At 46.4% G+C, this 13,887-nt stretch overlaps 2 protein-coding genes across 3 annotated transcripts; one reads left to right on the top strand and one right to left on the bottom strand.

The window, feature by feature from the left end:
- Positions 1–1,642: 1,642 nt before the first annotated feature.
- On the top strand, positions 1,643–3,346 carry pcbd1 (pterin-4 alpha-carbinolamine dehydratase/dimerization cofactor of hepatocyte nuclear factor 1 alpha). The gene is made up of 4 exons (XM_080507510.1): positions 1,643–1,730; positions 2,620–2,751; positions 2,831–2,911; positions 3,066–3,346. The coding sequence occupies exons 1-4, from the start codon at positions 1,728–1,730 to the stop codon at positions 3,156–3,158; spliced, it is 309 nt and encodes a 102-aa protein (XP_080363636.1). The 5' UTR covers positions 1,643–1,727; the 3' UTR covers positions 3,159–3,346.
- Positions 3,347–3,434: 88 nt separating this feature from the next.
- sgpl1 (sphingosine-1-phosphate lyase 1) lies at positions 3,435–13,338 on the bottom strand. 2 transcript variants are annotated; one of them, XM_080507964.1, is made up of 14 exons: positions 13,208–13,338; positions 10,572–10,737; positions 10,019–10,086; positions 9,595–9,742; positions 9,387–9,466; positions 8,599–8,727; positions 8,436–8,524; positions 8,239–8,347; positions 8,049–8,147; positions 7,816–7,962; positions 7,348–7,586; positions 6,607–6,753; positions 6,382–6,502; positions 3,435–5,638 (listed from the first exon to the last, which is right to left on the bottom strand). In XM_080507964.1, the coding sequence occupies exons 1-14, from the start codon at positions 13,217–13,219 to the stop codon at positions 5,495–5,497; spliced, it is 1,698 nt and encodes a 565-aa protein (XP_080364090.1). In that variant the 5' UTR covers positions 13,220–13,338; the 3' UTR covers positions 3,435–5,494. The 2 variants fall into 2 exon arrangements, with proteins under 2 accessions (XP_080364090.1, XP_080364091.1); XM_080507965.1 differs by lacking the exon at positions 13,208–13,338 and adding an exon at positions 11,168–11,238.
- Positions 13,339–13,887: the final 549 nt, after the last annotated feature.

Here is a 13,887-nt window from a genome sequence, read left to right as displayed (position 1 = left end):
CTGGCTGTGACAGATGAGTTCATCGGGGCAGGAGCAGCTCATTAACCTTTGACATGACCTCCAGTCAGCTCAGGAGAAGACTCATTTTCAAATCTGTGGTCCTACAGAGCGAAGACACAGTCAGCAGTGTACTATTGTTCTGTAGAGTTTAAGTTCACATGGTCATGGAAACAAACATGAGTAAAGCTAGACTGTGTAGTGTTGTGGCGGCCTAAGTCAGTGATTATGCAACCGGGTGTGTGTGTGTGTGTGGGGGGGGGGGGGCTGGATGGGAGTGGTGGAAAAATTTTATTTATTTATGTCACAAAAGTAGTCAGTTTAACAATCTACATTAAAAGTGTAGAATTCATTGAAAAATATATACATAGAAAAATACTCATAACGGTGTCTCTGATATAAACCAAACCATGCTGAGATGGCGTGTAAAAGTTTGTCCTCAGAGAAAATTAACTAATTGTCACAGAATATAATGAACAAACTGTATTTCAAATCGAATGTGTTTATGAGGCCAGTTCAACATTTGTTTTGTAATTGCGCAAGGTGTGGTGGAGGAATCCAAATTAAAGATGTCTGACACTTCATAGAAACAGAATTTCTAAGCACTTTCCCAAAAAGGAATTGGACAAATTCAGGAGTAAATATATAAAATTCCTTGTTGCTCCAAAAGTAAAGGAAGTTCATTACAAAGTGATCAATGGTATACACACTTCCAAGGAGTTTCTAAGATTTCGTTTTGGTTTTAAAGAGAATTTCGCATCTTTTGTGGACGTGACATCAAGACTGTTGATCACTTGTTCTTTGAATGTGTATTTGTGAATACTTTCTGGGAAGACTTTCAATTCTGGTGTTCATCTAAATTTGCATCCCCTCTCATCTGGACAAGGACAATGTTTTATTTGGAATAGTTATAGCTGGCAGCCTGCGAGACCTAACATTTCATGTTTTACTGATGAAGTTTTTCATTCACAAAAATAAATATATGAAGACACAGCCAAAGTTCAACATTTTTCACAAAGAGCTTTGTCTGTACTTAAAACCTCTTAAATTTATGAAGAAAAATACTATAAGGTTATATATATATTTTTTTGTAAAAGAATGTAAACTCAATGAAAACCCCTAGTGAATGTTTTATTTTGTGTGTGGTTTTTTTAATTATTTCTTTTTCGCTTCTGTTTGTTTTGTTCAGTTTTATCTTGTGGCTGTTAAGCTGATGTATGTTAATTAAAAAAGATGTCTGACGCCTGGTTTCTTTCTCTCTTACAAGAATGAGAACAGACTGGATGGTAAAATCACTCACAACGCCATCTTCTGGTCAAACATGTTATTGCCACACTGGATGGGTCAGTCACTTTTGTTGACCCTTAATAGAAATCACTGCAGTAACACTAATGAACACGTGGCTTTACAATGATACGACACCTGCTGTGTTTTCAGGTTCTCCTGCCCTTTCAAAATAAAGGAAGTCCCCAACGAAGCATGTGATCCCCTGCAACAATAGCTGGCGTCACACACTGCCTCCTGCAAACACATGACAGTTTATGATTAAGCCCAAGCTGACGAGCCAGCTGTGAGCAGCCAATCAGCAGGGAGGATTTTTGCTCAGGCTTCCTGCGGGGGCAGCTAGTCAGGACCCATGGGTGGATGGATTTATTCCAGTTGCTCTCTCTGGCTGCCACAACAGGGTTTGTCTCTGTGCAGGAAGGAGCTGAATCTGAAGCACTGCAAACATGGTGAGTACACAAACCTCTCAGCTCTGCTCTCCACAGCACACACCTGTTGACTACTACACCTTTTACACTGTGTGTGTGTGTAGAACTCCTCTGGATCAGGGTTTAATCCAGGGTTATTGTTAAATTCAAATGATTGTGTGTTGCCTGTATCCCTCTAAAGTGGTAGAAAAGCCACATGCAGCTTCTTCCTGTGTGTGTGTGTGTGTGTGTGTGTGTGTGTGTGTGTGTGTGTGTGTGTGTGTGTGTGTGTGTGTGTGTGTGTGTGTGTGTGTGTGTGTGTGTGTGTGTGTGTGTGTGTGTGTGTGTGTGTGTGTGTGTGTGTGTGTGTGTGTGTGTGTGTGTGTGTGTGTGTGTGTGTGTGTGTGTGTGTGTGTGTGTGTGTGTGTGTGTGTGTGTGTGTGTGAGCTGTCAGTGCTCCTTGTTCACCCCACTGAACAGATTACAGCGTTGCTATGATACCTGTTGATGTCCCTGCTGTGTTTCAATCTGCAGACCTCATATCCGTCTCCTCCGACTGGGTTGCCAGTGCAACCACCCTTCTGATTGGGGGGGGGAATCCCACTCTTGGAGCCCAACATTGTGCAATAAAGTAATTTTCTCTTCAGGAGATGTTGCGAAATGTCAACGCTAGATATGGAGCCCAGGGTCGATGGGAGTGAGCGAAACAAACCTACATTTTTAATTCCTGTGCAAAGATTAGCAAGCGAGTGACCAAACGGCGGCCATGCGGCCTCCCACCTCCACATACCTTTGAACCAGCTGGTTAGGAATGCCTCCTCATTGTTTCCAGATGGGATCTCATGCAACCAATCACAGTTTGTGTTTGTGTGACTGCCCCCCTCTCTCTTCAAAATCTGCTGCTCTGCAACCACTGCTCTTGTCGTTCCAGGCCGGTAAGATCCAGAGTCTGAGCGAGGAGGAGAGGAACCACCTCCTCCCCCTGCTCCGCAACGCTCAGTGGGTGGAGGTCGTGGGGCGGGACGCCATTTACAAAGAGTTTGTTTTCAAAGACTTCAATCAGGTCGGCGTCTGCAGTCGCTCGTCGCACTCATCGGGTGTACGCTATGTGAACGTGACCACGTGAATGACTGTCCCTTCAGGCTTTTGGCTTCATGTCCCGAGTGGCTTTGCAGGCGGAGAAGATGGATCACCATCCAGAGTGGTTCAACGTGTACAACAAGGTACGAGAGGAGTGTCCCAAACCAGAGGAGGAGGAGGGTGGGGGGGGTAGTAATCGGTAGACGCGTCCTACCACATGGATCTGAGCATCCGACACTGATCCACTTGTGATATGCTGACAGGTCTTCCCTCTGTGGTTTGTTCGCGTTCCCTCAGGTCCAGATCACACTCAGCACTCATGACTGCGGGGGTTTGTCTCAGCGCGACATCACGTTGGCCACTTTCATCGACCAGGCGTCTCTGATGTGATCTCGTGAGACAAAAGGACGGCCGGTGGCCGCCGCGAGAGATTCATAGACGTGATCCGCACAATCCCAAAGTACACGGACCGCTTTGCCTCACTTCACTGCCAATGTTGAATCTTTAAAGGACCCCCCCCGTGTCGGTTCTGAAAATGTGCTGTTTTTGTACATAGTGAAAAATTAAAGTGAATTTCCCTTAAACCTTCCCTCTTCTGTGTCTCATGATCCAAATGTTTCTCCTTCAAGATGATCCTGTGACCAAAACAAACCAACCGGGGAAGGATCAGACTGAATGCTTTTTATTGAAAACACGATAGAATCACCATATTTGTTCGTCTGACAGCTGGAGTGGGCCGACAGCGTCTGCTGTGGCTCCTCCACAAGACGTCGCCGAACCTTTTTAAACAGGAAAAAAATTGAAATTGACCAAAAGTCTAAACATGATACATTCGGAGGATTACATGTCGATAAACCTGGTACTTAAAATGCATGTGAAGTAGAAGATAACAATTTAACCGCGACTTGGACAAATCCATGCTGCTGGGAAGAAAACGGCAATGAAAATACGATTCAAAACTTCTTATTGCTACAATTGCAGACCGAGCTACGAGAACATGAGTCACTAATTTTGAAAGGATCTGTTCATCGGGTCAACATTTGTATTAAAAATAGATTCCTTGGCCATTCAATAGTCGCTTTTAGAGGCCGTTTCCAAAGCAAACATGAGTCATTAGTGGAAAAGGCCATTTGTTTGTCGTTTTCAGCACTTCATGGACGCGGATGGGTTCATCAGGCACTGACTAAAAAGCCGTGAAGTCCACACATTAGAACCTAAATACATTCATGTCTAATCTCTTTTTCAACTCGTCGGCACCTAAAAACACTAAACACTCGTAAAACTGACAACTAAGGGAGGGACACGAGCAAGGCTCACAGGCCGCCGTTCACGACGACGACCCCCTTTGTTTCCGCTCACACAAGAACAAGTTGCGTATTGCACAGACATAGAAATCATTTCAAAGGAATATTGACGGTGTTAGGAAAAAGCAGGTGCACTAGAAAATGAACAAGGTCCTTTTGGTGTTGCAGTGTTGAAGATTATCAACCTGCTGGCTGAACGTCTACTGAAACAATCCGGCTGATTTGATGGATGCAAGTTCTCCGTCACAGTGAACCCATCTCCTTTCAGTGTTTTTAAGAAAACTATAGTTTGTACTTTTTTTAGTTTTTATTTTTACACTGGAGTTCATCACGTTAGAAGTGGGGAAAACAGTCGCGCCGTTAAGAGCGGATGAATAAATGACATTTGCATTGATTAGAAACTGAGGTAGATTGAATTAGGAGACAGTAAGGCGACGACACAAATGATCATTAATGGAAAACATTGAGATTCTGCCATGTGGTAATGTTCCTGTGGGCCCAGGCTTGAGGATGCCTTCAGTCTGTTAAAGATTATACTATTCACTACTTCACTGCTGCGTAGAAATCGTTCTTCAAATCTAACAATCACAAATCCAACAATCAAAAGTGGCTGATAAGCTTCAGATATCCCTTAATGCCCACATTCTCCCTTTATTTACATTGAGAACTGTTTTATTTCTCCCAACGATCCCAATAATTCTCCTCATGCCTACAAATGTAACCATTGTAGAAGGAGCACAACTGCAGACTTAAAAGCTCAAGTGCTAAAAAAGAAAATAATAATAAAAGATCAGAACTGTGGTTTCAAGTGATTCACAGATTAACCTGATGTGTTCCTGTCAGGGCGTCGCAGACAGAGGTGCTACATAACGATGATAAAACACCAGTCTTGGCGCAGTACACCGGGTTTCATGCTAGAGGGCAGCACAGCAATGCAAAAGCAGGCTTTCAGTGATTATGTTGGCTGTTTTTTGTTTTTTTTTGCTGAGTCATCACAAAAAGTGAAGATGTGATGACAGTGAGCTGAAATGTTCTGGATACTGAGTTTTGCTATGCAATCAGTAGCGATCACGATGAGCACGGATTCAAAGATGAAATGAGATTGAAATGAATTTCACAAAACAACATGAGTCACAGACAAACACGGGCGCACGCAGAACATAATTAAAGTCAAATTAAAAGGACTTCAAACTTCCTTTGGACCCAGTCGTTTTCTCCTCTGTGCTGCCGGGACGCGCGATCCCTGTGGGGTCTGCTTCAAAAGACGATGGCTTGTGCTTTCAAAAACGTCTTTGCAGATGTTTTCTGGTGCAGATTTGCAAAAAAAATAAAAAATAAGGCAACCGTTGAGCGATTAACTCGAGAGTTCTGGGAGGAGGCCAATGTGATTTCCCTGCGTCGGGTGGCGGAGGTCCCACCGATTCAGTGGGCTTTGCCATTCCCGTTCATGTGGCTGGTGTTGGACTTGGGCACCTCGGTGCTGTAGAGACAGTCCAGGAACCCTCGGGAGATCTCCGTCACCATGGATCTGTCCGGGATGGACTGGGCCATGCCGTAGATCGCTCCCTGGAATGGCAGCAACACGGCAGTACGGGTTAGTCGCTCTATCCGGCGCCTTCATTTAAAACATGGGAAAAAAATACCCCCCCCCCACCCCCCACTACTGGCTGTATAGCTCTTCTCTGTTTCTGATGTGCAAATGACGCCGTGCCCTCATTCAATTCGGTGAAGTGCCATCCTTCTCAAGTGTGATCGACGCTGCCAACTGGCCTCCCAGACACAATGAGGGCCGGTGCCAAGTGGGCGGAGCTTCCGCTCCATCCGAGAGCCGACACAGAAAAACAGCTGCTCGTGTTAAAACGACGACACAAAAAAAACAAAAAAACACACACACACAAAATCATGTGCGGCAACAGCAGACTGTATTAACTTGGGTTATCTACGAGCTGGATTGCAAAACTGAAGGCGAGCGGCGATCAAGCTGGATTCCAACTGAAAAGGTTTAACCGGTTTCAGTAAGACGGTTCGACGCACCACAGGACCAGTTTCATCTTGGCAGCATTGCTTCTCAAAATGCAAAACCAAGACAGATATGTGGGCTCAAGGTGGAGGTTCGATTTGTTTCGAGGCTTTTTCTTTGGACATTCGAAAAGGAAGTTTCATGACTCGCCTCTTTGACGGTGTAACCTGACCGGATTTACAGAGAGACAATCACGACTAGAAGAAGCTGTGAACCTGCACTTTATACTATTCTTGTGACATTAGTATTGCAGATTGCCTGCCGAGCCGTTTTGGGCCCCATGACTCACCATCCCTGTGGTTTTTTCGGAGGGATTCTTCATGATGACGGTGACCTGCTCTTTGACATCACGGATGAATCGATCAGCGACTCCCGACTGGGTGTGCAGGACTGTGCAACAAATGTGGATGCTGCGAAAGAATAGATCAGACATTTGTGATATTTTGATAATGATTTAAAAAAGAAAAGAAAAAAAATCTCTTTATATTTTAAATGTTATTAGATTGACGGTCACCTGGATGGATATTGCAGCGTGTTCAGGTTCCAGCCCTTTGACGTCAGCGCATTGGACAGACGGAAAATATCGAAAACGTCCGAGCCGATCGCCACCACGGACACTTCTGGGTCCCCGAACACAAACACTCCTTTTATTTTTCGAATTCTACCCGAAGGGAAAAGAAACGGGCGAACGTTAAAAGAGGATGATGAGATGCGACGCGGCCGGCGCCGTCGCCTCAAGTTAAATGAATCAGTGGTGGGCTGCAATGCCAGCTGGGTAACGTTTATATAGTCTGGTTTGAATTTGTTACTGAAATAAAGTTGGATGTCAATATGAAAGTTCAAAGCTTCCCCTCTTCTGCTGAATTATTCACATTACGATCAATGGGATCAAATGTGCCTATTGCATTGATTACAGCCACTTGAGTATTTCTAAATGAACGTAAAGCAAGTATTTTATTATAGTGAAAGTTTTTTGTTAATTTAGGATTATTAGAGGGCCTTTTTATTTGCATGTAGACTGTAAGGATTTACCTGCTATAATAATGATTGTTCTTATCAGCATCTCAGTATTTAATTCTTTTTTTTTTTTTTTTTACATTTCAACCAATTCTAAAATGTATGTGTTTTGTTTTTTTTAATATAATAAATGCTTTTTCAAATCTCACATTCCCTTCATATTAAATGTGATTTCCGTCATCAGAAATGCTCAATAATCGTGTCGTGGCCTCCTATGAAGTGCTTTGGTGCGTCATACTCGGTTTTGATCTTGCGAGCTGTGCTGACGATCTTCTTGGTGGCGTCTACGTATCCATTTTCTCCCATATGCATCATGGTCGCCCAGCAGGCGGCGATGATCCCTCCCGGCCTGGAGCCCGCCACGGACGGCGAGGCGTAGATCCCCCCCTGCCAGTCTGGAGCCACAAAGTACTGGTACTGGCGGTACGTCTTATCGCTGTACAGGATCACCGAGGAACCTTTGGGGGCGTAGCCGTACTGGAGAGAGCAGCGACAAGAAAAACAAAACAAATGCAGTATTGAATATACACGAGGTGCCAGTGGCGGATTACGCAATCGTCATTAAATTCCACGGCATACGTTACACAAACAAAGAGCACAATGCCAACCGCCGGGAAGTGTTATTAGATGAAATGCGCGATGTAGTAATACGGCCGAGAACAAAGCAAGACAAATGGAGGAGGGATTAGCGGAGCCGCTCCTTCACCTTGTGCGTGTCTGCGGAGATGCTCGTGACGCCTTTAACCCTGAAGTCAAACGGGGCGAGCGTGTAGCCAGCCTTCGCCATGAAGACGATGAGGAACCCTCCCAGGCAGGCGTCCACGTGCAGCGGCAGGTTGTAGCGCACAGCCAGCTGCAAACACACACACGGAAAGCGTTCCGACTCCCTTGTCGTCATTTCCAAACCCGTCGAAGAGGGTAACGCGTTCCGCTCCTGACCTTGGCGACTTCCTCAACCGGATCCATGATTCCGTGAGGGAACTGCGGCGTTGAGCAGACGAGCATGGCCGTGTTCTTGTTGATGGCTCGCCGCATCGCCTTGAAACCAGAACAGAGCGGCGGGAAGGAATTGACGGGACGGCGTGGTGAAGGACGCGCGCCGTCAACTGCAAGGCGTCACAACGCTCACCTTCACGTCCACCTTCATCGTCTTCTTGTCCAGCGGAACGTGGACGAGCTTCATCCCGAAGTAATGCGCCGCTTTGTCGAAGGCCGCGTGGACGCTCACCGGCGCCAGGCTGCAGGAGATGCCACAAAACACAAAAAGGATACGTTTCGCCACATCCTCTGGTAAAACACGGTCACAACACACGGCGCCGCTCTTACATCTCGGGGTGTTTGACACCTCGTTCGTAGGCCATGTCTCTGTACGCCTTGCAGGCCATCAGGATGCTTTCGGTTCCCCCCGAGGTCACCTGGACAAATCAAGGCTTCAATTATGGGGTCCACCGTCCGTTTCATTCTCACGGTCATAAACGGGGTGGCCTACTGTGCCGCAGGAGTTGGGTCCGCCGCGGAAGAGCGTGCAACTCATCCTCACGACCTCGGCTTCCATCTTCCTCACGCTGGGAAAGATGTCGGGGTGAAGAGGGTTGCTCCATGCAAAGTCTCCGTACACCTGGAGACAAATACGAAGAGAGGATTCAAAAAAAAAAAAAATTGCTTGCGAGTTATAAATAAAGCAGGAATTTACTGGAATCAGCAGAAAAAAAGTATAGAAAAAAAAAAAAAACTACAACACAGCTTTGCTTTGTGGAACCGGGAGAAAGTATTCAGGCTCAACCTTGACAGCTTGTAGCACAGAGCTCATTCCTCAATACAAAGTCCACACAAGACGAAATCCTTTAGTCAAAATGAAAACAGCACAGGCACTGAAATGTAATCAAAATTCAAAAGGGAATGTTTTTTCTTGATTGTCATAAAAAAAAAAGGTTACTGACAAAAGGTTGTATTTGTTTGCAGCACTGAGTCATAGACTGAAGAGACGTCTGCTTTATGAGCAACACAGACTGGTGCAGTGCTTTATTTTACAACTTTATAGCTTCGCTTGCTGAAGGACACATAAACACACACAATTCAAGCCTTTTCTCGTCGACTGGTCTTTGCATTTTTCACGTATAAATAAGTGTATTTATGTCTTTTACGCACAACTTGATGTCATTCTCTGTACAATACAGGCAAGAAATAAACAAAAGTTCGCTTTTATTATTATTATTATTTTTTTTTAATATATACAGAAATGTTCATTTAAGGTTTGTCTGCAGTGAAGCTGCATACCTTCACCAGCAGTTTGGTCAATGATTCGTCACCCCAGTAAACGGCACCGGAGACACAGCCTTTCTCCCACTGCACCTCATCTGCAATATGACATTCTCTTATCAGCGATGAAGACTAGAAAATGTTGTTTTTCTTCTTCTGGCCGATCAGCCACGAGAGATAGCAAAAGCCTTCGAGGTCACGGAAGAACGGCGACTGGTGAACTTACTCAGGGTCTCGTACTCTTTGATTTTCTCCATGACTTGGCCCTGGGACAGACCTTTAGAGGGCAGCTCCTTCGTGTAGCTCATCCCTTCCCTCAAGGTGCACAGACTCACAGACATGTCGTCCAGGGCCTTGTTCAGCTGGCTCTGAATCTGGCAGGGAGAGCACAGCGTCACCTCGCGGCCCAAACCAGAAGATAGAAGCAAGTCGGGGCCTCGAAATGAATGGCGGTGATGCAACACTGCGACCGACTGGACGGAAGTAACCGCGTTATCGCGACTGCGTGATCTTAAGTATGCCAAAGGTCTAACACCCCCCCCCCCCCTCTCTCTCTCTCATCAAAGAGTGACTCATAAGATCCCCAGACTAGAGAGTCAGCGCACACCCGCTGATACAAGAAGGAACAGATTCACCACTGATTCACTTACTGCGACTCCGACGAAGGGTATTTTTCTGATGAGTCGAAAGCACTGCTTCTTGATTCGGGACTTGAGACCTATTAGCCCACAAGGAGAGAAAAGAAAAAGCAGACGCAGCAGCGGCTGTGGTGAGACGCCGGCACACGATCAACCACAAACGTCAGACGGCTGATCTGTGAGCTATAGTCACATGGCAAGAGGAGAAGTGCTCGGCGAATATCGGAGACGTGTTCAGAAGGCTTTAAATTCTGACTGCTGGAAGCAGTTGGACGGCACGTTTCCTCCGTGAAGCGTCACGCTGAACTTTCCCTGTTTGACAGACAAATCTAGATAAGTGGCGACCTGGCTGCTGAGGAATCTGGGGAGTGATTTATTGACTAAGTTTTGCTGATTTATGGATTCTTTTGGCGTGTGTCAGGCACATTTGAGACACAAGCACTCGGTATGAACTCCGAAAAACACAGTGTGACAGCCACATTCTGCTGAACGGAGCTCTGAGGGGTTAACTTCATGTGGTACCGGCTCAGATTTACACCGCCGTGAATCATGTGTGGAAGATTACTTTCTTGCTGGAAGACGAAGCCTTTGATCCAAACGGCTCCCAGCGTGGCGAGGACCGACGCTCCGATGATCTGCCACGGCTCCAAGTCCACACAGCGGGAATTGACCTGCCTCCGTCCCTCCTCCACGTACAGCAGCACCATCTCCTTGTACACCTCCAAGGCACTCTGGACACAAACACGTACAATCATACAGGAGACATCAGGATGCAAAAGGGGTGCACGTAAGAACGTCCATCATTTGGCCTCCGCGGACTCACTCACATCCTCCTTTACGAGTTATTATTACGACACATGTGATGCAGGAGACTGTTTTTTGTCTGAAAGTGAAGATGTCACATGTGGATCGTTGTTTGATGCCGTCGTGTTTCAAAGTGACTCCGTTTCACTTCTTCTTTTGGGAAACAAGCGCATGATCAATACCAACGTCTTAGGAAATATTACAAAGTCAATCATAAATCTTCCCCCATTTCACTCGTTTATCTCTGTAACCTGAAAACTGCCGGATGCTGAAGCGCTCCAATATTGGCCCGCACGTAAATGACAGCCGGCGAATCGTCAGGCTCGTTCAAGATGAAGCACAAGTCTAAGTACTCACGCCAGAAGTCATTGTTCGGCCGATGTCAGACTTTCTCCTCCTCACACCAGGACACAAACAGCCAGCTCTTCGTTTCCCCAGCCGAGAGTGAGAGAACGCTCCGGCTCACTGGAGGACTACCCCCGAGACTCCTCCCACCACCCCAACTGACAACAACACATCCAGCCAGCTGAGCAGCAGGATGTTTTGCAATCGGTCGTGATCAGACAGGATGGGGAAGTTTGCCCGTCATACTAATGATTTCCATGCGCCTCGCTTCTAATATGAAATCTTCAGATCGACCGTTTAGTGTCACGTCAGATGTCGTCGATATACATCCAGTGTCACTGAGAAAAATCTTTGCGAACGGGATTGCATAAGTTCAACAAAACTATCTCTCCATTATCTCACATCTGTTGTGTTTTTATGGCAGAATAGCAGGCAATCTGATAGAGCGGACGCCCCACCTCAGCCACAATCAGATGGAGAAAGCTTAAGGTTCACAAGACATTACCTTAAGTGAGCCATAATTGGACAGCGAGCCAAGCCCCCGTCACGCTCTTTGTGTAACAGTGACTGTTGAAGACACAAACCGCAACCTACCGACTTAAGAGAATTAAAAGTGATGACGATTTCCTTTTTTTGGGGGGGGGGGTTAAAGACAGAACCCCCCCCCACCCACCCCTCGCCACCAGCTCCGGCTCATACACCAGCTGTCACACCTGCCTGTTCGAGCAACACGTTCTCATACAGGTTTGTCAAGATCAGCCACAAAAAGTCGACCGGGAAAAAAGTGTGTGTGTGTGTGTGTGTGTGTGTGTGTGTGTGTGGGACGGGATCGTTAACTTGACAGGTTCAGAGTGTGAGTGCAGACGAAGAAGCACGTCCGTGATCGCGGGCACGCATCTGTGATAAGGAAAAGATTGCCCTTATCGTATACGACCACAAAAGTTAAACCCGTCACTTCAAGATACTGTGACCACTTTCTGTTATCCAAAACTTGGGTTCTTTTTTTGCTTGTTTGTTTTTTGCGCCTTCAGATCCGGGCCAGCCTTTTCCAGACGATTATTTGCCTCGGGAAAACTCAAACCAAGTTCACACAAAGGACTCTTTGACACATATTGTCCTCCTCATTGTTGTGCAGAGGATGCCGGCTCCTCGGCCTCCACTCACGCCCCAAAACGCCTTGTTTGACTGTTCTGCATCGAGAGCTCCTGTCGTCTCCGAGGGGAGGTCACGTTCTCATGGAAATGTACTGGGGCGTGAGGTGGCTGCCCCTGGATACATGAAGAGAAAACAAACCACTCTCGACATCGCTGCAGCTTTGAGTCAGGAGTAATTACAGAAGAGCCCGTGTCTGTCTGGATGGCTCCTTGTAGATGTGACTAATAAGCCTCAGGGGCTCCACATCACTGCCTCTTTCTTCTGGTGACCTGCAGGTGTCCAGCCAACCGAGCAAGAGACAGCTGGAGGAGGAGAGGGGGTTTGTGCACAGGCAGCACATCCGCGTCAAGACAAGCTGCCCTCTCGTTCTGAGCCCGATCAGAGGAGTTTCATGTGCTTTTAAAGGAGAAAATATAATAGCACAAATCTTCACAACTCTCTGGTGGTGGCTCGACTCAGCCCACATCTTTGTTGAAGCTTCCTGTGAAGTTTATGTTGAGCAGGATCTCTAATTTTAACCCGACAATAAACAATGGAAAACCTTTTAACTGAGGAAGTACCTGAAGCAAACATGAAAACAGTCATTAAGTCCCAGGGTGAGGCGAGCAGGACTTTTATTATATTCCACTATTCACACTGTGAGGCGCTGGGACTGAAGACAAAAAGGAATCGAGAGGGGGTTTAATTCTAGTTTCTCACATGTGTAGAAGAGTGGTGCTGTCATGACATAATGACACACCAGAGCATCACTGAGGTAAACAGGTCGCTTCATTAGCTCACTTCACAACACATGATAAACAAGACTTCGCCTCGGAGCCGCACTGTCATCGTCCTCAGCCTCTCGGAGTGGAACTCATGATAAAGAAAAAAAAGGAGTAAAATGAAGCCGGTACCTACCCAGTAATCCATGTTGTCGAGGCAAACTCTCACCAAACCACCTCTTTTTTCTTTCGTGTCCGCTTCACGGGAAGTTTCTTCCAGCAGCCAGCTCCGAGTCCTCGCCTCTCATCTACATGCTACTACCAAACACCGCAGAAAAGCTAGCGCCGATCCAGGAAGTAACCGATGTGCGCGTGCTGCGCATGTGTAGATCTCACAACACTACGAGTGGGTCCGAAGCTGCGCTCAACACTGCGCCATATTGTTTGGAAATCTGGCGTCTTGTAAACAGACCCGCCGCAACTTTTCACGCACACAAACTGGATGAGTTGCAACAGAGAAATGATGCGTTCATGTACACCCGGTAAATAGAGCCTCCCCAAATATGTCGGCGCAATTAACGATTTATTTTTCTGACGTTTTTTTTTCTTCTCGTCTCGGACCATTGGGAGCACAGACACAATGAGCACATTAAAACGTGCAGTACCTTCGGGGATATGTTGTCATGTCTTTTGTTAATGATTCAGTTGTCAGTTTCCAAATAAATTCCGAAAAAGTGCAATACTCCCACCCCATCCACTTTGTCCCATATACAGTGGATGGGAGAGGCACCTCATGGAGGAGGTCGAAGGAGATCAGGGTATTTTGCCGGCGACACCCTGAGATCAAAGGAGAGGCAGTCACACAAAACACCTCAA

The sequence above is a fragment of the Blennius ocellaris genome (assembly GCF_963422515.1).
Source record: "Blennius ocellaris genome assembly, chromosome: 13".
Taxonomy (NCBI): domain Eukaryota; kingdom Metazoa; phylum Chordata; class Actinopteri; order Blenniiformes; family Blenniidae; genus Blennius; species Blennius ocellaris.
This window is presented reverse-complemented; position numbering and strand designations above follow the sequence as displayed.

Bases quoted from the DNA above. Each gene is read 5' to 3' on its own strand.
- pcbd1 (XM_080507510.1), top strand. The intron at 2,752-2,830 runs GTCGGCGTCTGC...CTGTCCCTTCAG, and splicing joins TTTTCAAAGACTTCAATCAG to GCTTTTGGCTTCATGTCCCG. The intron at 2,912-3,065 runs GTACGAGAGGAG...GCGTTCCCTCAG, and splicing joins GGTTCAACGTGTACAACAAG to GTCCAGATCACACTCAGCAC.
- sgpl1 (XM_080507964.1), bottom strand. The intron at 8,728-9,386 runs GTATGCAGCTTC...ATTTGTCTCCAG, and splicing joins TGACCAAACTGCTGGTGAAG to GTGTACGGAGACTTTGCATG. The intron at 8,148-8,238 runs GTGAGCGTTGTG...TCTGGTTTCAAG, and splicing joins CGATGAAGGTGGACGTGAAG to GCGATGCGGCGAGCCATCAA.